At 44.0% G+C, this 22,810-nt stretch overlaps 1 protein-coding gene across 1 annotated transcript; it reads right to left on the bottom strand.

Moving 5' to 3' along the window:
• Positions 1-1,568: 1,568 nt before the first annotated feature.
• On the bottom strand, positions 1,569-13,552 carry CFAP20 (cilia and flagella associated protein 20; the record flags this gene model as incomplete). The annotated part of the gene is made up of 6 exons (XM_079723425.1): positions 1,569-1,991; positions 2,501-2,611; positions 2,968-3,156; positions 3,979-4,090; positions 4,804-4,883; positions 13,469-13,552. 6 exons carry the CDS (start codon positions 13,550-13,552, stop codon positions 1,986-1,988), a joined length of 582 nt encoding a protein of 193 aa, XP_079579551.1. The 3' UTR covers positions 1,569-1,985.
• Positions 13,553-22,810: the final 9,258 nt, after the last annotated feature.

Genomic DNA, 22,810 nt, shown 5'->3' with positions numbered 1-22,810 from the left:
ACCGGGTTTTCTCGCCTCCACAAAAGCATCTTTCATCCCACAACAGACTCCAGATTGGAGGGAAGATTTCACCACACAGTGGCCAGAGACAAGAAGCTCTGTTGAAGTCCCTGACCACCCACCCCCACCCATTTCTGAGGACCCCTCTGTAACCCCGAAAGCTTGGGAGACAGACACACGGAGTCTAACAACGGGAATGCTAATGTGTCTCAGGATGGAGAAGCGGGTCCATATTCAGATGTGACCGGAGTTGGCCCTGAGCGAGCAGGCTGTCACCTGGGCTGATGGGTGCTCTGCAAGGCTGAACGACGGCGACTCTCCAAGGAGAGGGGCAGCATCCACGGCGAAGGCGGCTCCGGTGCAGCTGTTAGCAGGAAGAGGAAGGCAAAGTCGTCTTGACTGAACCCACCTAAGTGCCAGGTCCTGACGACTGCGAGGGGAAATGAGAACTCAGTGAGCGTCTAAGGCAGCAGTGGAGCACCTTTCCCTCCAGCCCTCCCCCCACTGCAGCCCTGCCCTCCTCAGAGATTCGGTCATGCTTACCCAGAGCACACTCTGGAGGATAAGGATGCGGGAGAACAGTGCTCCTTGTCACTTAACTTCTCAGGAGGCAGCAACACTAATGACGAATTCAGCACTGTGTTTTTACCTCTAGTCAAAGTCAAAACAGCCAGTACCCACAATTCCAGCCTCATCCTGTGGGATGAAACCAAATCCAGAGGGAGTGTTGGGGAGAGCACAGTATCCAGGATGGCCTTTTGTTCTTTTTTGACTTTGAAATTCTTATCACATAAATAGTACCTTTCAAAGAAATCATCTATAGTACAAAAAAAGTACGTAAATGATACAACCATTCTCTCCAGAAGTAATCACTGTACAGTTCTTATGTGTCCTATGAGATCATCTAGGTGTATCTACATATGCTCTTATCTGCCCCCAAATTGTTTTCCCTCCAGAAATATTACATACAGTAGAGTTGTATCATATAAGTGTTTAACTTTTGTAAATTTAACTATTTGTGCCAGGGCCATTTCACTAACCAAGCACATGCCCCAGAATAAGCGTGGGCAGGGAGAGTGGTGCAAGATTTCAGTTCTCTCAAGTGAGTCCAGTGTTTAAAGAAACATTTTTCCTTCAAGCCCCTAAATTCAAGGCAAGTACTTCATCTGGAGCTCAGATTGGGAGAGGGTCATCTGTTCCAATGCTGAGGAACACGAGATGTGCTGATTGTTACAAAAGGGCAAGTGAGGCTCCAACAAGACACCTTCCTAAGGTGTTTAAGAGCAATCTGGAATATATGCCGTTTTGCCTAAAGCTCCACTTGGGACCCACCCCTCAGTAAGACGATTCAACTGGTGATACACTATTCAGTTTCTTTCCATTTAGTTTCTCTTGGAAGTTGTTCCAAATCAGTATCTATTATAGATGTCTTGTTCTTCAAGTGCTTATTGTAAGCTATTTCACAGCATGAATGTATGGGATGTTCTTTGGAAAGAGTTCTATTTTCATACCATAAAGAAAGAGAAATGTCACCATTAAAAAAGACACAAACTAAGAACAAATTTACAAACCAAGAATATAACATTTTATTCATTTCCGGATTATGAGTATTACACAGCATATGCATATATTTAGATAATATATAAAACAAAGAAAAAACCATAGGAAGAAACATTGGTCTGAAATTGCCTTTACAGGACATCTTTAATTCTGTAAGTTCATGGTAAATGTATCTCCCCACACACCAAGGCAGGCAGCAAGATAAACTCTGGCAATTCATGTATCAAAGGACAGCTTATCCCCCACTGTACTTACAATGCATGGCACAGTCACTGGTAGCCATGACCAGGGATGCCAAGGAGTAGGTAAAAGAACCGCAGCACAGTGAACTAATATAAATATTTGTTTTTTGCATTGTCCTCCAGATAGTTTCCTTTTTAAACTAAGAGTCACATCCAGGGTCTATCCTTTGAGTTGCATTCCAGTTATTGCTGGAGGGGAAAGAAAAAAAATAGAACAAAGGCATCAGTTTAAGTTATTAGAAAACAGACGGTCAGTACCACCGACCCCCTACCTCTAGTGACACTCAAGGGGATGCTGGACTGTGGGGAGATACATATGTGTCACCAGTGGGCAGGCATGTAAGCACCCATCGTCGTGTCAGAGGGGACAGATCGGCTGATAGTAATTTGGGGCTGATGAAGAGGTTCAGATGGAGATATTCTGTAAGGAAGGCCTGGGAGCAGGAAGCAGCAGGATGCCCCCCAGGAGGGACAGTATCACTTCATGGAGGTGAGACAGCAGTAACAGAACATTTCATGGGATCACTCCTGATTCAGTGCTGGTGGTGGAAGACCTAAGATCTTCTGATGTAAAAGTCCTCCATACTCCACGTCGACAGAGAGGGGCTCCGCAGCTGAACTTGTAGAACAGAGCACGTGCCAGGGGCAGAGCTTCTCCAGCTCACCGGCTGGCCTTCCTCTGAGGAAAGTTGGCTTACCTTTGCCTTATTCTGAACTGGGAGATACAGTTTGAACTCTGCTGGCAGTTCGTCTTCTGAGTAGAGTCTGTCTGAGAAGTAAACCCGTCGGATGCGACAGTTTGCATGGATCTGTGGATACAAAACTTAAAATAAGTCTCAAAATATGATTGTCTTTCCTCTTGTCCTGATTTTCCTTGAGCCCCCCGCATGGTGCTGTCAAAGTTTCACCTCTTTGGCATCTCCTCAGTGTGGCTTAGGGGTAGATTCTGACAAGAGGGAGATTTTACTTGCTGTATTCTCCCACTGTATCTGAGCAGATTCCTGAGTAGGTCCTGGGCCTCTCTGAGGTGAAAGCCCCCTGGACAGTGACTTGGGAACTTCAGCCCGAAACCCACACTGTTTTGTCACCTGGGTCACAAGCCAGTAACAAACAAAGCCTAGACCCCTCTCCGATATGGGGCTCCATCTGGAAAAGGAGCCAGTACCTGCACCCTGAGGGTCTCAATGTAATTTGTGCCATATGCCCGCCGAGTGAAGTCTGACAGGTTGAACTGAATCTGGTTCCAGCCGTCATCCAGCCGCATGGGCATGGTACAGATAAAGGGTTTGACCCTGGTGGTGCTCTGGTAGTTACTTGCCCGAAACCGCCGACGCACATTCTTGTCATCTAGTACCTATGAAATATAGAGAAGAATGACATTAACTCCATCTTGGAAGAAGCAAACAACCTTGATAAGACAAGGACTTGAAACTCCCACATCCTGATTTCCCAAGGCTGAGACCCAAGGGAGAATAAACAAACCACATACAGGTCACACTGGATGCAGACGGCCCTGAAGTAGCTAGTTTATCTTGTCTGTTGCCAAGACAACACCAGCTGCTTATGACATATGACACATGCATCAGGCCCCCAGACCATAGCATGATTCCATAAACATTCTTCCCTTTGAAAAATTAAAAATGCTAGACTTGAGACCAACAATAGCCCAGTATTAAATAGTAACTTCCCAAATGGACACTACTCTAACCCTCAAGCTTTGAACTCTTGTAGCTATTGATTAGATTTTCTAGATGCTTACTGTTTCTTTTAAAACTTGGCATTAAACTTTGATTGATAATACCAAAATTATGCCATAATAATAATGGTTGCGGGCTTCCCTGGTGGCGCAGTGGTAGAGAGTCTGCCTGCCGATGCAGGGGACACGGGTTCGTGACCTGGTCCGGGAAGATCCCACATGCCGCAGAGTGGCTGGGCCCGTGAGCCATGGCCGCTGAGCCTGCGCGTCCAGAGCCTTGTGCTCCGCGGCAGGAGAGGCCACAACGAGAGGCCCGCGTACCGCAAAAAAAAAATGGTTGCATCAGGTATACGGCAGAGGCAGAAAAGAATACATACAAAAGGATAAAGACACTTTTCTGCGGCCACTTTTTTCCTATAAATTGACAGGACACCTCTTTGGTACAGCCAAGAGTGTAGGGATTCATGTGCACATACTTACCTGTACTTCAAAGGTAAAATATTTCTTCAGGTTTTTGATAATCATGACAAGGAAGGGAAGTTTAATTCCCAATGTTTTCTTTGGGTCTGCAGGACATGTGATATATGTGGTGCTGTAGAAAGAGGAAACACCAATAAACACACTACTTGTCTTTTCCTTTGTGGTATGCACAGCAATAACACTCAGTCCAAGAGGATAAATTGGAAGGCAGATCTAAAAGATCCAGATATGTCATCCAATGATCCCTCAACCCTTAAGTTAAGCTAATGCGTTAAAAAAAGTGCTGGACTCTGAAACAAAAACTTAACATAGCACTAGACATCAACAATAAAATATATGAAAAACAAAGCCAGACCCATGGATCTGGAAGTTCTTCCAGTGAAAAAAAGATTTAATTCTGGTCTAAGAAACTATCAAATGATAGAAAACCAAAACTAAGACCATTGTAACACTGAAAACTACCCTGGCCACCCAATGGATGATTACTGTAAACCCATACCTCCACATAAACACATCTGGGTTAAATATTAATAACTAAGACTCATACAGCACTGACTAAGTGCTAAGCAGGTTTTAAGTGTTTTATACACATTCACTTACTTAATCTTCACAATAATTCTACAAGGAAGATGTACTGTTATTTTCCCTATTTCACAGGTGAGGAAACTAAAGCCTGGGGGATTAAGTAACCTGCCCAAGGTGAGCTCTAAGTAGCAGAGCTGGATTCACACCAGGCAGTCTGACTCTGCAGTCCATGCTATTAACCTCTATGATGTACTACCTCTTGGCATTCCACGTCTCTGGGAGAACAGAGTGGCAACCTACCTGACATTTGTTCCTTCAATCTCTAGCACCAGGGACTGGATGTCATTATCAGTGATTCTTTTGATGTGGCCATTCCGTACCTACAAGGGATGAAATTAAACTGGTTAGTACTGAAATATCGACAAATAACTGTTAAGATTTTGAAGGCTGAATGGGACTATTTAAAGCAGCGGTCCCCAACCTCTTTGGCACCAGGGACCGGTTGTGTGGAAGACAATTTTTCCACGGACCAGGGTTGGGGGTGGGGTGGGATATGGCGGTTCAGGCGATAATGCGAGTAATGCAGAGCGGCAGATGAAACCAGATGAAGCTTCCCCGGCTCGCCCGCCGCTTACCTCCTGCTGTGTGGCCCAGTTCCAAACAGGCAGCGGACCAGTACCGGTCTGCGGCCCAGGGGTTGGGGACCCCTGATTTAAAGAAAACCACAGTAGCCCAAAGGGCATAACATAGAAGTTTGTGACACAATATGTGCAAGTAAGCCATGCTATTACCTCTATACAGGGCCCAATCAACCACCACAGGAGTTGCAGGCAATTTGGCAACCTATAAATCACGACAAATTTCTTCCCAAAGAAATCAACTCAATTTAGATCCAGCTAACGTTTACCAAGCATCTACTATACACTAGGAACATTCCTAACAACAACGAGCTCAGTCCTAACAACAACAACAAAAATCACAAGGTCGTTGGTGTTGTTTCCACTTTACAGACGTGGACACTGACACTCAGGGAGTGCAGATGACAGACCCTAAGGAAGAGGGGCAGGATTAACGACCAGGCTTTCCACTGCCCTACACTGCCTCACATAGTTCTCTGGCCAGAAAGGCCAAATGCTGAGTGTCACTGAGAGGGAGGGTAGCAACCAAAAAACGAACGTATTACTACCCCAGGTCTACTCCTACTTCATGCTTCCTTATCTTCTTTTCCCTAAGTTTCTACTTTTTCAAGTATGAATTCAAGTCCCATCTGTGCCACACACAGAAGCCTTCTTTAGCATTTTCAGCCTACACTGACCTCTCTTCTCTCTGATTCATTCTTCTTGCTCATGGAGCCTAGACTACATAATTTAGCACTTCATCCGACATTGTTTTGCATTGTTTGCTGCACATGTAGGGACGATATGATGGAGAGGAATCAATATTCGATACGGATTCCTCCTCTCAAAACATATTTAGGGAAGCACAATTATCTTCAAGCATTACACCCAAGCACCTTATATGGACAGAGCAGAGACATGCAAAGGCACTTCTGAGACAGGGCTGGACTGTTAGGGCTGAATGTATTAACACATGAAAAAGATCAACCAGGTTTAGAACCGGATGCATCAGAATGACAAGCATGTGGTCTTTTTCTAGGTATAGTGAAAACGGCTGCCTGTGCTGTCATATTCAACAACTCATCATGTGGCTTTCCATGAGACTTGCATATGGGGAGAGAATACAGCGTTGAGTCTGATAGTTGTATTGTTCCACACAATTACTAATAATACGGCATATACTGTCTTTAGACATCAGTCTCTGTGTGCTCTGTTCCAGTTAATTTGATCCACTTGTGGTGTGTGTGGTATTCCCCAGGTAACATCTGATATCACTGCCCATCTTTTTCTGCCAGATGCAACTGAGTCTTGTCTCCTCAAAAAAGTATAAGCTGAAGGGTAAGGACCAAGTATTAAACATCATTTATATGTTCTATAATGCTTAGTACTCTGCTAGGCATAAACTAAGCATTCAAATATTTGCTGACTTCTGGAATTTGTCACCCTAAGAGTTGGCACATATGAAGAGATTCAAGGAGGATTTTTCAAAAATTCCTGGATAACATATCCCCCATGGGCTATTATGAGAAGCCAGAGATCCTAAGGTATATCACAAAGCCAGTGAGGTTACCAGCATAAAGAATGCCTTCCCACAAATCATCCTTTGGTACCCATTGTCAGAGACAGAATGCTGGGTGGATGGGCCCCAGATTTCTGCCAGTGTAGCATTTCTGGATTCTCAAGTCACAAACATCACATTGAAGTGCTTCTCAAACAAAGCTGGCGACATCCAATGCCCTCCTGCTTTGAATTCTGGGCCTCTTTCCAAGGGAGATTAAAAGCACAAAGACTTGGATCACAAAGACTTGTAGCACATGCCAACACTGCCCACCTCATTCCCCATATAAATGTTCCCAAAGTGGCAATATTCCTCCTCTATTTGCTAGCCCACAGCTGCTGTGGAAAATCAGGCAGACTTCTTGGTAAAGGAGGAATTCATCAAGAAATTTTTCCACATAATATGTTGCAGGCACACTGATAAGAGCTGACAGTATCCCAACAAGATGCGAACACTAATTTTATAACATACCACTAATTATTCTCTATAACTTCATTCTTTCTTAAAAAGGTACCGAATGCAACAAACCAAACAGACGGTTAAATGGAAAGGATTAAGTAATTAGGGTCCAAAGACTACTATTGTTAAAAGGCAACACGTTGCAATTTATCCAACATTGTAAGTGGGACCTCAGATCTTACATCCTGGAAAGTCTCTCTGACCACAGTCACGGGAAGCCTCCCTCAGCTCCAGAAAACCCAGCCAGATTTCACAGGGAGGAAATGTTCGGACATTTGCCTTCTGCCCATCTCAAAGTTTATAGCACTCCAGTAAATGTGACTACTCAGGTCTTTACAGAAGAAAACAATGCCTTACACTGCACACAGAAGCCAACAGACTAAAAGCCAAAACAGACTTTGTGTATTCTTACACTTCTGTCCCAGAGGCAAACTAACTTTCAGTTGGACTGTCAGTTACTTCTTAAGAGAAATTTCTTTCACAACACATAAACTACCACACTCACAAACTTAATTCTTACAAAATTAATTAACATAGCCCGTAAAACACAAGAACCCAGAGGAAAAGGCAGCTTTTTCGAAGGAATGCCCAACAGTCTCTCTAGAGTTTTAACCTGCCTAGTGGTGAGAACAGTCTAAATAGAGCTTTGCCCAGGGAGAAAGTTCAGTCCTCAAAGAAGAAAAGTATTCTCATATCACAAGCTGCCAGAGCTTTAAAATCAAATTAAGTTGATTTCTTAGTGAATTATGATTTTTCCTCTTTATTAAGTTCAAAGGGCTGTAAATACAAATTCACTGGAAGAAGAGTGGAGTGGGGCCAGGGGTGCAATTAACCAGAGATATGGGTGGGAAACATCCCCAAACTTCTCTCTAGGCTCCAAAACTACGATCAAAGGACAAAGAGAGGTGGATAACTTGGGGCAAGGCCTCCCAACCACCCTGGCAATCTGGCTGTCACTGCCTTACGTTGTAAAGGTCTTCAGGAAGCAAGCCCCTCCCCAGTCCAGCTTCTGACAAACATGTATAACAAGACACATGGACTCAGAAAGCATCAACTTCCTTTCCTTAGCTTCTTCCAGTTCAGAGGCCACTAGGCAGGCCTGGCTTTGAAATGAAGATAAAATGAACTGGTCAGCATTTATTGCACATGGTGGAAGTAGGTTTTATTTTACTTCCCTCTCTAACTTAGAAAGTGCCTATTGTTTTTGACTTGCTAATTTTTTTAATTTCATGACACATTCCTGTAGTGTGGCCTATGAGTGTTTTATTCCTCCAAAATAATGATAATAAATAAAGCCAATCTTACATTTTTTAATTTCATGATCTCCTCCCCCCCCCAGCCCCAACAATGAGGTGGAGGTACTTTAGAAGCTTCAGAACCCAGGCTACTGGCAATTAACAATCAGAATGGTTCTCAGCCTCTGCAGGCACCAAGAAGGAAACCTTTAAGCCCTTTTCTGCAATCACTCTCCCAGGCTTTCCACGGTTGCTGGGACAACTAATAAAGAACACTGATTTTTTTTTCCCCCAGTGTAAGCCCCAGGGAGGAGGGTCAAAGCTGAGGGGGGGGAAATACTACTGGGATAGGGAGGAAGCTGGCCAATGCTCTATATTTCGTCAAGTGCTTTAAAAATAACATGAGTTGTATCCGTTCCCTACTCCCACCTTTCTTTTTTGTGGCTCCACCCACTTATCCTGGCAGACAGCTGAGCCCTCAGCCATCTGGCATCCTAGTCTTAATGACACATGTTCCAATTTACATTAAGCCTTTAGAGCTGTCCATTTCAGCAGGAAAGTTTCTGCCTTGAGCTAGGGGCTGGGCTCTAAGTCAGAAAACAGGCAGAGGGAGACCTCTGTGGGGAGAGCTGGGTATAGCTCTGTCTCAAGCCCTGGGCCTTGTAGGCTCCAGTGGGTTAAAGGCTTCTCTCCCTTTGCGGCACTTGGGACTATCCAAACAGCAGACAGGCAACTTTGGACATCTGCAAACAGCTCTTTAGTTAAAGTAAGGACAATTATATGTATTCTAACCAGTCTCTTCCTAAGAATGCCTTGAAAGGGCAAGTGTAACTAAAACCCAGGCCTTTGCCCAATTATAGTAAAAGCTATTTTTTGGAAAAATGAATAACATCCTCAGATTGACCCAGGAATAATCTGAAAAAAATAGTTTTAGTACTTTCATGTCCAAATGCTCTCAATTCTACTACTAGAAATTTAACATGTACCAACAAGGTTTGCTCATTAAAAGTTAGGGTGTGGGAACTTTTTTTCCGGAGAGAGATTTTGTTCATTTTTAAAATTAGGAACTGGGAATGGGAATCTAATATTTTCCAGCAACAGCCACAAAACTCTGGTTCTAATATTTCGTTTGGGAATGGGGAGGATCAGCAGCAGAGAAAGACAAGGTGAGCAGAAAGAAAGAGAAGCCTGTATGAATCAACAATCTCAGGTAGTAGATTTTTAGGGTATTACCAGTAAAGTCTGAAAGTTACATGTTTTACACAGGTGTAAGTGGGAAAAGAACCTCCTGGTATTTTCTTTACAAACCGGAAGTAATGTTTACATTAAACATAAAAAGTCCTTTAATAATGTAGTATTTGCTGATCCCAGAAGTTAAGGGAGCATTAAGAAATCCCTAATTTCTGCTAAACTCTTGGCTTGAAAAATTACAAAGGTCTCTATCAGGAAGCTTACTGTCCAGCCAGGAATACAGATCTTGAGAAGCTAATTTCAAGTATGATGAGAAGGAAGTAGAGGTTCTATAAGTGGATATAAATTAACTTAACCTGAGGAGGTACCTTTGAGCTGAGACCTAGAGACTAATGAAGAGGGGTAGCAGTGGGTCCCAGCAGAGGGGCCAGCAAGTACAAAAGCCTAAAGCGGGAGAGAACAGACTTCTTTCAGTTCAGTGGGAGGTCAATACTAGAAGGGGGATCCTGTGGGACGTCAGCCTGGAGAGCTAGTTAAGCAGGTACCAGACCACAGTCTGTGTGGCTTTAGAGCCATGTTAAGGTTTTGGATTGGGAAAGCCATGGTACACTGACTAAATTATTCTCATTTCAGAAGTCTGGAGTTACTGTACTTCCTATTCCTAGGCATCTGAATATCGGGCTCAGTTATAAATTTTTCACTTACTCTTGAGCAATTTGCCTCAGTTCCCTGCCCTATTTAATAATGTGTGCCATAACTGTTGCTAAGCATTTATATACATCTTCATTTAATCTCCATAACCATGAGAAGGAGGTTGATTACAAGATGAGAGAACTGAGTAGTTGAGTACTTGCCCAAGGTTACACAGCACAGGACATATGACAGAGCCAGGACGCAAATCCAAGGTGTCTGACCACACTCTGGCACTGGAGTTTCAAGGTAAGATACTATTCTTCCCCCTAAGGAACCTGTAGTCTAGTGGGAGATATACAATAAATAGGCAACTGCCATTCAGCATGATATAGAGTGCCACAGGAGCACACAGGAGACATAATCATTATTTCTTTGGGAACTTAAGCTGAGATTTGAAGGATGAGATGGGGGAGGGGCTGAGAACTTCAGAGTGTCAGATAAATGCAGGTATTGCAAATGTAGCCACACCCCCAAAATGAATTTGCAAATTAACTGTTATTATGAATATGGCATTCACTCCTCATATTCATAAGGAGACACAGAGCCTAAATGAAGCCAAACCTAAGTTTTCAAAGACTGCTCTTCACCGTAAGCAAATAACAGAAATTCTCTCTCCATAAACTCAGGAAGGAGAATAGTAAAGTTTTGTGAAATCAAAATATGTAACAACTAAAAACAGGCACTTATAGCCAATATGTACCTACTAGCAGAGGGCAGGGTCATTTCTAGATAAATGTGGACAGTCCTTCCCTCCCTCCATCAAACTTTGCCCTTATTACAACTTTGCCTTATTCAGAATCATGGGAGTGGGGAAAATGTCTTCTCTTCCCTAACTTTGTATCTCCCCAAATCTACACAATGCCTGTCACTTAGCTGTTGCTCAATAAATCTTTGATAAGAATATCAGTTCCCAGTGTTTCCCCTTCTGGACTGGATTCCCAACACTTTCTGAGGACTTTATAATACAGCTGAGTAAAGGAACACACACACCAAAGCCTATGGATCTGGCCCCAAATTTTCCTTTTTTCCTCCCTTTCCTTCTCTTGCCTCAAGGGGGAAAAATTCACAGATAAACACTTTTCAGTTTGGTCTAAATAAGAAGAGTAGAAACATATAATTCACATTTACTATTATGAGAATTTTGCTTAAAATGAGTGTTCCTCTAAAGGTTTTCTTTGCCAAAATGTCTGCTTAATTTACTCCATGTAACCCTGCCAGTCGATCTAACAATGTTTTCACACAGGTTTATGTCATTAGGGTACCATCCGACCTCTAGTGGCGTTGTTAAGGGACACAGTGCACCATGGTTACTTTGCTTTTATATTCCATGTGCAAACATGTTGACTACTCAAAAAGCTGCATTTGAAAAATAAAACACACTACAAAAGATCAAGCCCAGGAGGGTTAAAATGGGGCAACTCTGATAAAAGTTTCACCTGATAGAAATGCTGAGGCCTCTGTACCACTGGAATTCTTTGTGTTGGTAAGTTCTCTGACCTGCTCTGAAAACCTCTCCTCCTAGATCAAGCCCCATTCTCTATATCAATTGCCTCATACTGACACTTTGGTTACAATCCGAAGTTCAACTGGCATACAATCCACTCTCTCCTTGCCTTTGGACAGTCCAAAATTAAGTCAAGCCACAGCTGAGAAGCCATCGTCTTTACAAAGTTCCCAGGTACACTCATTCCAGGTTCTCTTTGTAGAGGTACACTTTCGGAGTTTAAAGGGTTTTTTTATTCCAATGTGAACAAAACCATGGAACTGAAAAACTCAGTAAAATGTAGGAAAACAGTTAAGGAACTGCTCTCTTGGGTAATAAGTAACTCTTGGCATTAGCTCTAGTTTGTGGACAGAATCACTGTGAAAGAGGAGAGCTGGTCAGATTTCTCACACATGCATAAGGCCAAATTCATTACATTCAGATCTTTCAACTGTCTTCTAAAAATGACATTGTGAACACACCATCCCCAAAGCTGCTCTCAGAAAGCAGAATTCCCTAGTGGCAACAGGCAGAAGGCTGTCCATGTTCTCTCCTAATCTCTATGTGGCCCCAAACCCTCATCTGTGGATAAGGGAAGACAGGGAATTGTTCTGAGATGATATCCAAAATTCTTGGCCTCATTACCAATGAACTGCTTATTTAGATTATCCTACATTCTTCTCTATAAAAACAGCATTCAACACACCACCTCTCTCCACTGTCCCCGAAGGAGTGCAGTACTAAGGTTATACCCTAAATCACCTGTCTTCCAATGTAGAGTGCTTTATATTAACTTATATTCAAAAAAGGGTACAGATGACTGGGAATTTGCATGAGAAAGGAAATATCAAAGTAATTAAATGCAGACCAACTCATAGATCGCTAGGCACACGTGCCCCCAATCAACACCTCCAAAAAGTGGACAGGGTCACCATCTCCCAGAGTCAGTGAAAGTTATAGCTAGTGGATGCCTGAATAAAGATGATGAGGCTTGTACCTGGCGTTCAGCTTGTTAACCCAGACAACACTTTATCACCATTTTGCAATTTCTCTGATGGAGATCAGCCACTGAAGGCAGAGTACAGACCCCAAGTCACAGTGAGTGTGGAGCAGGTGCCAAAGGCCACCGAATTCCGGCTTGGCTGGGATCAGTGGGAGGAAGGGTGCAAATGAATGAAACCCAAACATAACTGAGTTCTGGTTGTGCCTCTATAAGGGGGCCTGGAACAAAGGCTCTGTGTCTAGTGCCCAGCACAGTGCCTGGTACAACACAGGATGTCAGTAAATATTTGTGAAATCAGTGAACAGCGGTTCCTTTCATCTGCGCGCTCCATTTCACAGCGGTTCCTTTCATCTGCGCGTTCCCGAAGCAACCTCACGTGAGTTTACGCTTTTCATGCCGTGAGACGGGCACTATCGACCCCACCATATAGATGCGGAAACCGAGGCTGAGGAACCGACTGGCCCAGTCAAGTCTGCGTTGAGGGACCACTGTCCTAACCACACTACTGCCGCAGGACACTTAAACCCCAGGCACGCCCACCCCACAATGCACCCCCCGCTGCTTACACGACGCCCCCACCTCGCGCCTCAGTCACGCCAGGCTGGGGAGAGGGGACAGCAGAGACCGCCCGGCCTCCCCCAGGCGCCAGTTCGACACAACTACCCGCTACCCCGGGTCCAGCCCCGGGACCCCGCCCCGCCGCCGCCCCCCACCCCAGCCCCTGACCTTTTTGTCCCAGATTTGCAGGGGCTTGCTGCCAATGCTGTAGAGGATAGAAAGGAAGCCGCTCTGGAACGTGTTCTTGAACATCTCGCCCGCGGCCTTCTCCTCAGCCGCGCCGAAGCCGACCTAAATATGGGCACCAAGTGGCGAAGGCAAAACAGGGGTCCGAAGAAGGGACGCTGCGCTCCTGACCTCCCAATCGGTAGCCACAGACAGCTGGACTTGGACAAGGGACGCTGCGTCCGTTAACTTCAGCTCCCATAAAAACTAAGCCACCTCAACACAGAAACCACAGCAACCGCCGCCCCCGCCCTTCTCCCCTCCTTAAATGGAGGCGGCGGCCGCCCGCAGCCTGCGATGGATCCCTCCGCCCACTTGAGCCCGCCCCCTGAGAGCGCTGAGCCCAATCCCGCCACAGTGCTCACAAGACTTCCTGTCCCTTCCGCTCTTAAGCCCCGCCCTAGTTCCGCCTCTTCGTGAAAAGAACCCCTTTGCCAAGGGACTATTTTCCCATCGTTGTCCCATAGCTGTTTTTAGAAAGCGGAAGGAGACAGGATTATAGATTATGTTGTTAGCAACCTACGTGGTGTCATGGTAACCTGGCGGGGGTGGGGTCAAAGCGCGTGAGGCCAGGCCCCGCCCCCTAAGAGACTAGGAGGAGTTACAAAGGCAAAAGAAAAGTGAGGAAAGGCACGGAAGGTGGCTCGGATAGGCTTACCTGGTGTCCTGCGAATGACAAATAAATACTTGTTGGCTGAATACTGGATAAGGTTAAAGCAGCTAACCAGTATTGCGCACTAACTGTGCTAAATGCCTTATAGGCATCTGCTTTAATTATTGACAGGATCGTTATGAATACTCCACATAACTTGTGGGATGAAGTCAAAGCAATACTTGGAGGAAAATTTATCGCCTTAAATGCATGATTTGAAAACAAGGCCTGAACATTAGGATAAAAGCAGAAATTAATGCAATTAAAATAAAGTTGAGGGCTTCCCTGGTGGCGCAGTGGTTGAGAGTCTGCCTGCCGATGCAGGGGACACGGGTTCGTGCCCCGGCCCGGGAAGATCCCACATGCCGCGGAGCGGCTGGGCCCATGAGCCATGGCTGCTGAGCCTGCACGTCCGGAGCCTGTGCTCCGCAACGAGAGAGGCCACAACAGTGAGAGGCCCGCACCGCAAAAAAAAAAAAAAAAATTGAGTTGGTTGAGTTGAATCAACAGCTGGTTTTTTTAAAAAAATCAGTTAATTCTTAGAATTTTTTTTTAATAAATTTATTTTTATTTTTGGCTGAGTTGGGTCTTCATTGTTTCTCACGGGCTTTCTCTAGTTGCGGCAAGCAGGGGCTAACCTTCTTCGTCCCGGTGCATGGACTTCTCCTTGTGGTGGCTTCTCCTGTTGTGGAGCATGGGCTGTAGGCGCACAGGCTCACTAGCTGTGGCACACGGGCTCAGTAGTTGTGGCTCATAGGCTCTAGAGCGCAGGCTCAGTAGTTGTGACACACAGTCTTAGTTGGTCCGTGGCATGTGGGATCTTCCCAGACCAGGGCTCGAACCCATGTCTCCTGCGTTGGCAGGCGGATTCTTAACCACTGTGCCACCAGGGAAGCCGGAGAACGTTTTTTAAAAGACATAAAATAAGCTATGGTATTTCAAGTGTGGAAGAAATCCCAAATGTTGGAAACCAGTCACTCACTGAGCATTTACCTGGATATTACTCTTTGTTCAGACCTGTGTTGGGTATTGTGGCTGACAGAAAAGGAGTTTGCAGCTAACTTCACTGTAACAACTAATGTCATCATTGTAATAACTAATAATTCCTAACATCAATTGAGCATTTATTTTGTGTCAGGCATATAATAGAGTGCCTTAGCCTTTATTAAATCATTTAATCCTCATGGCAATGTCATGAACAGTCCAACCAGAATTTCCAGACAGAAGGAAAAATATGGATCTTATTACAGCAGAAAGTCAAAAATGTTTATACGAAGCTGTTATTTTTGGATGATTTCTGAGGACTCTGTATAATTCAGGTCAGTGAACAATTTATCCCTTAAGGTTATTAAATTTTTCAAAATATCCTAGGGGGAAACACAATTACTGTACATTAGACGTTCATGTGCACCTGAGTCTATTGCAGGATTTTTAAATTCTGCTCTCTTGAATGCAGACAACACCATATGCTGGTTAGGATGTGGAACAACAGGAACAGGAATTCATTGCTGGTGGGAATGCAAATTGTACAGTCACTTTGGAAGACAGCTTGGAGATTTATTACAAAACTAAATATACTCTTATAGGATTCAGCAACGCCACTCCTTGGTATTTACCCAAAGGAGTTGAAAACTTATGTCCATATCAACACCAGTACACAGATGTTTATAGCGGATTTAGTCAAAGTTGCCAAAACTTGTAAATGACCAAGACATCCTTCAGTAGGTGAACAGTTAAATAAGCTGGTACACGCAGACAGTGGAATATTATTCAGCACTAAAAAAGAAATGAGCTATCGAGCCATGAAAAGACATGGAGGAAACTTAAATGCATGCTACTAAGTGAGAGAAGCCAATATGAAAAGGTTACATACTGTATGATTTCTACTATATGACATTCTAGAAAAGGCATGGAGTCAATAAAAAGATCAGTGCTTTCCAGGGGTAGGGGGGTGGGGAACGATGAATAGTCAGAGCACAGAGGATTTTTAGGGCAGTGAAAACATTCTGTATGATACCATAATGATGGATACATGTCACTATACATTTGTCCAAACCCACAGAACGTAAAACACAAAGAGTGAACTCTAATATAAACTATGGACTTTGGGTGATTATTATGTGTCAGTGTAGGCTCATTAATTGTAACAAATGTACCACTCTAGTGGGGGATGTTGATAATGGGGGCCATGAATGTGTGGGGGCAGGAAATATATAGAAAATGTGTACCTTCCCCTCAATTTTACTGTGAACCTAAAACTGCTCCAAAAATAAGGTCTTAATTTAAAAACAACAACCTTAGAAATATCTTCAAGACCTTGAGGTAGACAAAGATTTCTTAAATAGGACAGAAAATGTACTAACATAAAAGAAAATATTGATAAATTGAATGTCATTAAAATTTTAAAAGTCTGTTAATTAAAAGACAAGATTAAGAAAGTGAAAAGGCATACCACAATCTGGGAGGACGTATGTGCAATACATACACCAGACAAAAAAAATCTTTTATCCAGAATATACAAAGAACTCCCACAAATTAATAAGAAAAAGACAGAAAACCCAATTTTGAAAAACAAAAGAAAATATTCAAATGACCAATAAGCATATGGAAAGATGCTCACCATATCTTGTCATCAGGAAAATGCAAATTTAAATCATGAGACACTGCTGCAGATCAACCAGAATGGCTAAAATTAAAAGGACTGACAATAGCCACTGATAGGGAGGATGTGGAGCAACTGGAACATTCATACCTTTTTTTTAAAAAATAAATTTATTTATTTATTTCTGGCTGTGTTGGGTCTTTGTTGCCGTGCGCGGGCTTCCTCTGGTTGTGGCGAGCAGGGGTTACTCTTCGTTGCAGTGCGTGGGCTTCTCATTGCAGTGGCTTCTCTTGTTGTGGAGCAGGGGCTCTAGGCGCGCGGACTTCAGTAGTTGCGTCATGCGGTTTCAGTAGTTGTGATGTGCAGGCTCAGTAGTTGTGGCGCACGGGCTTAGTCGCTCCGCGGCATGTGGGATCTTACCGGACCAGGGATCGAACCCATGTCCCCTGCAGTGGCAGGCGGATTCTCAACCACTGCACCACCAGGGAAGCCCACATTCATACCTTCTTGATGGAAGTGTAAATTGGTTCAGCCACTTTGGAAAACTGTTTAATAATGTCTACTGAATCTAGACATATATATACACTGTGAATGAGAAATTCTAATGCTGGGTACCAAACAGAAATGCTTGCTTATGTCCATAAAAGACATGTACAGAAATGTTCTTAGCAATGTCATTTATAATAGCCCTAAACTAGAAACAACTCAAATGTCCATCAACAATAGATGGGGACTTTCCGGGTGGCGCAGTGGTTAAGAATCCACCTGCCAATGCAGGGGACACGGGTTCGAGCCCTGGTCTGGGAAGATCCCACATGCTGCAGAGCAGCTAAGCCCGTGCGCCACAACTACTGAGCCTGCACTCTATAGCCCGCGAGCCACAACTACTGAAGCCTGCGCACTCTAGGGCCCGCGTGCTGCAACTACTGAGCCTGCGTGCTGCAACTACAGAAGCCTGAGCGCCTAGAGCCCATGCTCCGCAACAAGAGAAGCCACCGCACCGTAACGAAGAATAGCCCCTGCGTGACACAACTAGAGAAAGCCCGCGCGCAAAGACCCAACGCAGCCAAAAAAAAAAAAGGGGGGGCTTAGTTTGTTAACCTGCAGTTTGGGTAGAACCATTGCAGAAGCAGCAAGCAATTCTGTGCCCAGCCCAGAATCTCTGACCATGAACGAATCACAGTCCTGCGTTTAGATAGAATATCTCACCTTGGTGGGATAGGGGTCAAAATACACACAGAGACTATGGGAAGTGAATCAAATTCGTAATATCAGTAATCCACGTCAAACAGAGGAATAAGTTTGATTATTGTGATATTTTGTTATTTAAGATATTTGAAATAGTTAACTCATTTAGAGGATTAGAGGATATGGTACTTTGAATTTAATTTGAAATGCTTAAAGGAATTTGAAATTAGGTCTGCAATTTTAGTTTTAAAATGCTAAGAAAATTTAATTAAGTTTGTAAACAACGTTTGATTGATTAAATCTATGAGTTTAGACTTAGATAGTTAGTATTTGAATGCTTAGGAAGATTTCAGCAGATTTTAGGTCTTTCATATTAGCTGTTGGAAGTGTTTGTGCAAATCAAACAGATTAAATATGTGGTTTACTTTGAAATTGTCTAAGGAAACTAGATTAAGTATGTGAGCAATGTTTATGGTTTAACCCATTAAGTTTTGAATTAATTGAGCATCAAAGATTAACCAAAATAAATGTTCAAATTTACATACAAAACCAATCAGTTTGTAGTTATAACAAGATTTGTAGACACAAGACAAATTAGATTTTTAAACGTACAGCTTTTAAAAAAAAATAAATTTATTTATTTATTTATTTATGGCTGCTTTCGGTCTTCGTTGCTGCGTGCAGGCTTTCTCTAGTTGCAGTGAGCGGGGGCTACTCTTCGTTTTGGTGCATGGGTTTCTCATGGCTGTGGCTTCTTGTTGCAGAGCACGGGCTCTAGGCACACGGGCTAAGTAGTTGTGGCTCAAGGGCTTAGTTGCTCCACAGCATGTGGGATCTTCCTGGACCAGTGCTTGAAGCCATGTCCTCTGCATTGGCAGGCAGATTCTTAACCACTGTGCCACCAGGGAAATCCCAAAACGTACAGCTTTAATTACTAAGATATTATATAAAACACCCAGAACTCCAAGAATCCCTTTTAGAGCACAAAAGCCCTGGTTACTTGCTAAAATCCAGTGGACAGCATCTGTTTATGTCAGTCTGAGACCAGAAACTCCAAGCACCTGGCCACTAAAGGACACAAGGAACTTGCCACACACTGTAAGGCAGAGATTATTCTTCACCCCTCCCTGCTGATGGGAATGGGGAGATATAGGAATGAGGTGAGGGGTTGTGCTTAGAGAATCACCCCTTAGCTGGGAGCAAAGATGGAAGACTGCCCGAATGACTGGGGTGCTCAGCTAGCAGATGGAGGACCACTGAATCCCAGCTCAGTGGTTATATCCAAAGATATCGTTAAAAGAGCCAGTGGCGGGCAGATGAAGCTCCTGCTAATCTGAGAGTGAAGCTCAAAGGGGACTGTGTTGGGACCCTGCAAGTTATTGTTAATTTTTTTAAATTTATTTTTAAACTTAAATACAGGAAAATGTACTCTTTTTGGTATAGTTTTTTTTAAATAAATTTATTTATTATTTATTTTTGGCTGTGTTGGGCCTTCGTTGCTGCACTCCAGCTTTCTATAGTTGCGGCGAGCAGGGGCTACTCTTTGCTGCAGTGTGCAGGCTTCTCATTGTGGTGGCTTCTCTTCTTGCAGAGCACGGGCTCTAGGCACTTGGGCTTCAGTAGTTGTGGCACACAGGCTCAGTAGTTGTGGCACTCAGGCTCAGTAGTTGTGGCTCTCGGGCTCTAGAGTGCAGCATCAGTAGTTGTGGCGCACGGGCTTAGTTGCTTTGCAGCATGTGGGATCTTCCCAGACCAGGGCTCGAACCCATGTTCCCTACATTGGCAGGTGGATTCTTAACCACTGCGCCACTAGGGAAGTCCCTTTGGTATAGTTTTGAGAAAGGTACCAAGTCATATAACCATTGCCACATTTAGGATACAGAACAGCTCCATCACCCCCAAATTCCCTTATGCTATCCCTTTGTAGTCAAACCCCCCACACCCCAACCTTAACCCGTGACAACTACGGGTCTGTTCTCCATCCCCACAGCTTTGCCTTTTCCTGAATGTCATATAAATAGAATCATCCAGCCTTTTGAGACTGGCTTCTTCACTTAGCACAATGCATTTGAGATGCACGTTATTTTAAAAGTTTGTAGAATATTCTGCAAAGAGTTGCTCATCCATTCCAACACTCAGATCATTCAGGCCAGGGATATTTTAAAACATTTACCAGCCCTCTGCATGGTTACATTTGAAGGCATCCCCATAGATTTTCAAACATTAAAAGGCAGCCATTTTTCATATTTAAGATAACTTTTTTTCCCTGTAATATTTTTGGAATTCTCAGTTCATAGGATTGGAGAGACATTTACTTACATTTATTAAATTTTTATTTTGCAACTTTCTTATGTTAGAACCAACACCCTTTTTTCAAGTCTCAAATATTCTGTAGGTCCCTGGAAAGCTCATAGACCTTGGACACCATGCCCCAAGTGCCTGACAGAGCCCCACAAGAATTCCATAACTAAAGGCATCACGGTGCCAACCTACACCAGTGAGAGAAAGCAATGGAAGACTACTTTCTCTGAATTTCAACAATGCCCTTCCTAAAAAAAGGAAAAAAGAAAAAAAGCATATGGCACAGTAATTCTTTTTTTGAAAAGATTTTATCTCACAAACATACAGACTGTGTAAGAATGTATGTGCAAATTTGTTCATTGCAACAATACTGGTAAGCATCTATCCATAAGGGATTGCTTCAACTGTGGTACATTACACAATGGAATGCAATACAGCCATGAAAAGGGGTGAGGTAGATCTATACATGATAACAGTAAAATTTTCCCAACTAAGTGAAAGCACAAGTTGCAGAAAAAGAATGTAAAATCTGACGTTTCTGTCAAATAAAAATTATTATAATTTTAAAATGTTAGTAAATGCATAGAAAATAGTCGAAAAATACATGCCAAATTTAACTGTGGTTTCCTGCAAAGGAGGAAAGAGTTTTTGGATGTGTGGGTATGTGGTTAGGGTGAGGCCGTCATTATTTATTTTTATGTAACATTTTAATTTTTTGCCATGAACATATACATTACTTTGGTAATCAAGAAAATTCAATAAATATTACTTTAAACAATCCCAATACAAGCAGGACTACGGAAAGGTGCGAATTGATGTTCTGAATTTCCAAGCACATCGTGGATGAGCTTCAGACTGTTCTTGGGTTAGTGGGTTCCTTGTCTCCTTCTCTCAAGGCCAAAACAACCTCAGCAAAAACTCCTCCTTCACCTTCTTCCTACAACTGAGCACTCTCCTACCCAACAATTATCATCCACAAAACCCAAGTTTATCTTGGTTGAGAGGTTTCTGGAAAATAAGACTTTCCCACTGGTTGAGAAGGGAAATTGGATAAAGCTAGGGTTTCAGTTCTGCATGGCATCTAAAGAACTCCCAAGCCAATCAACCGTGTATGTGCTCTGAAGAGACCCTCCCTGTCGGGGAAGGCCCTCGAACGCCAGCAGGTCAACATGGTGATAACATGCTATGTAGATTAACACACACATATGAAGTACCACGTTCATAAGAGTTTCAGGGACATGCTCATTAAAACAAGGTATTGAGATGCTGTCTCAGACACGTGGGAGACCAAAAGAAGTTTACAGAGCCTTGAGTCAAAAAGGGCCTCATGAGAGAGACCACTTGAGAATACGAGGCCGGTGATGGAGCTGGAAAGGACCAAGTCCATACGTTTGGTGTCCTGTCAGCTGGTTGGGGGCCTGCGGGCCCTCACTCGCTGGTGTCTCGGGGCAGGCACAGTCTTGAGCTCCCACAACTGAGGAATGGCTTGGATACAACAGGAGCTGGTCCAAGGGGCACTGACGCCATGGTGGCCCTGAGGGACCTCTTTGCTTTCCCCCTATAACTGCTTCAAAAACTGTGAGCGTCCACACCTGGGTTCCCATGGTCACCTGTTCAGGACAAGCAGCAGAGAAGACAAGAGAAGGGATGTTGGGCAAACCAGTGGCTTTTGTGGAGAACTAGCGGGTGCCCCATCTAGCTGCCCAGGTGTCAGGTCTGCCCGCCGCTTCTGCTTTACAGGCGGTGGGAGGACGCAGGCCTCAGTCAGACACAAGGCTGGACAGCCACCAGGTTGTTGCTTTCACCTCCCCGTGACACAGCTGTCCTGGGAGGACTGAGGGCGCCAGGGAATCTCATTTGTAAAACAGGTTTCGTTTTCTCACTTAACAGACGCACCTGGTGCTTCTATTCCACCTTCTTTCACCTGTGTGTGGGCTGCTTCTCCTCCCATTCATGGGAGCTTCGGGATAATCTGAACCCCAGACCCAACCCCTTCCCCTGCCTCGGGGCAGCAGACTCAACCAGCCTCCAAGGTAAGGTGCTTTTTCAGAAGGGGGCGTGGCGGGGTGGTGGGCAGTATTGAGAGGTGGAATGGAACACGGTGATGCGCAAAGGAAAAGCAAAGAATGGGCTAAGGCAGCTTCCTGAGTTCACTAGAGGTGACATTTACCTACCACCTAAATATTTGGTTGACTCACCTGCTTTGGAAGGAGGGGTCCAGGAAGACGGACGCGATCAAGGCGAGGCCGAGGCCTGGCTTTCCTGGCTCGCCAAGTCTGCTGGAATCACCTGCGGTCCCCCATTGCCAGGACTGGTTCACATACCTCTTCAACTTCTCATCTCTGTCAAGGGCGTCCTGGAAATGGCCCTCCTCACCTCTGGGACTGGCCCTCTTCCCTCTGGCTAGAACCTGGCTCAAATGCTCTTCTCTGTCTTCTGTGGCCACAGGTCTCGTTTAATGGCCCCTTCCACACTGAAAACTCTCCATACATTTCTTTTAAAACCTTTTATTCAATAATATATACTTTTAAAATTATAATAT

Source organism: Hyperoodon ampullatus, assembly GCF_949752795.1.
Source record: "Hyperoodon ampullatus genome assembly, chromosome: 18".
Taxonomy (NCBI): Eukaryota; Metazoa; Chordata; class Mammalia; order Artiodactyla; family Ziphiidae; genus Hyperoodon; species Hyperoodon ampullatus.
Note: the sequence above shows the minus strand (reverse complement) of the source record. Positions and strands in the feature narration are given on the sequence as shown.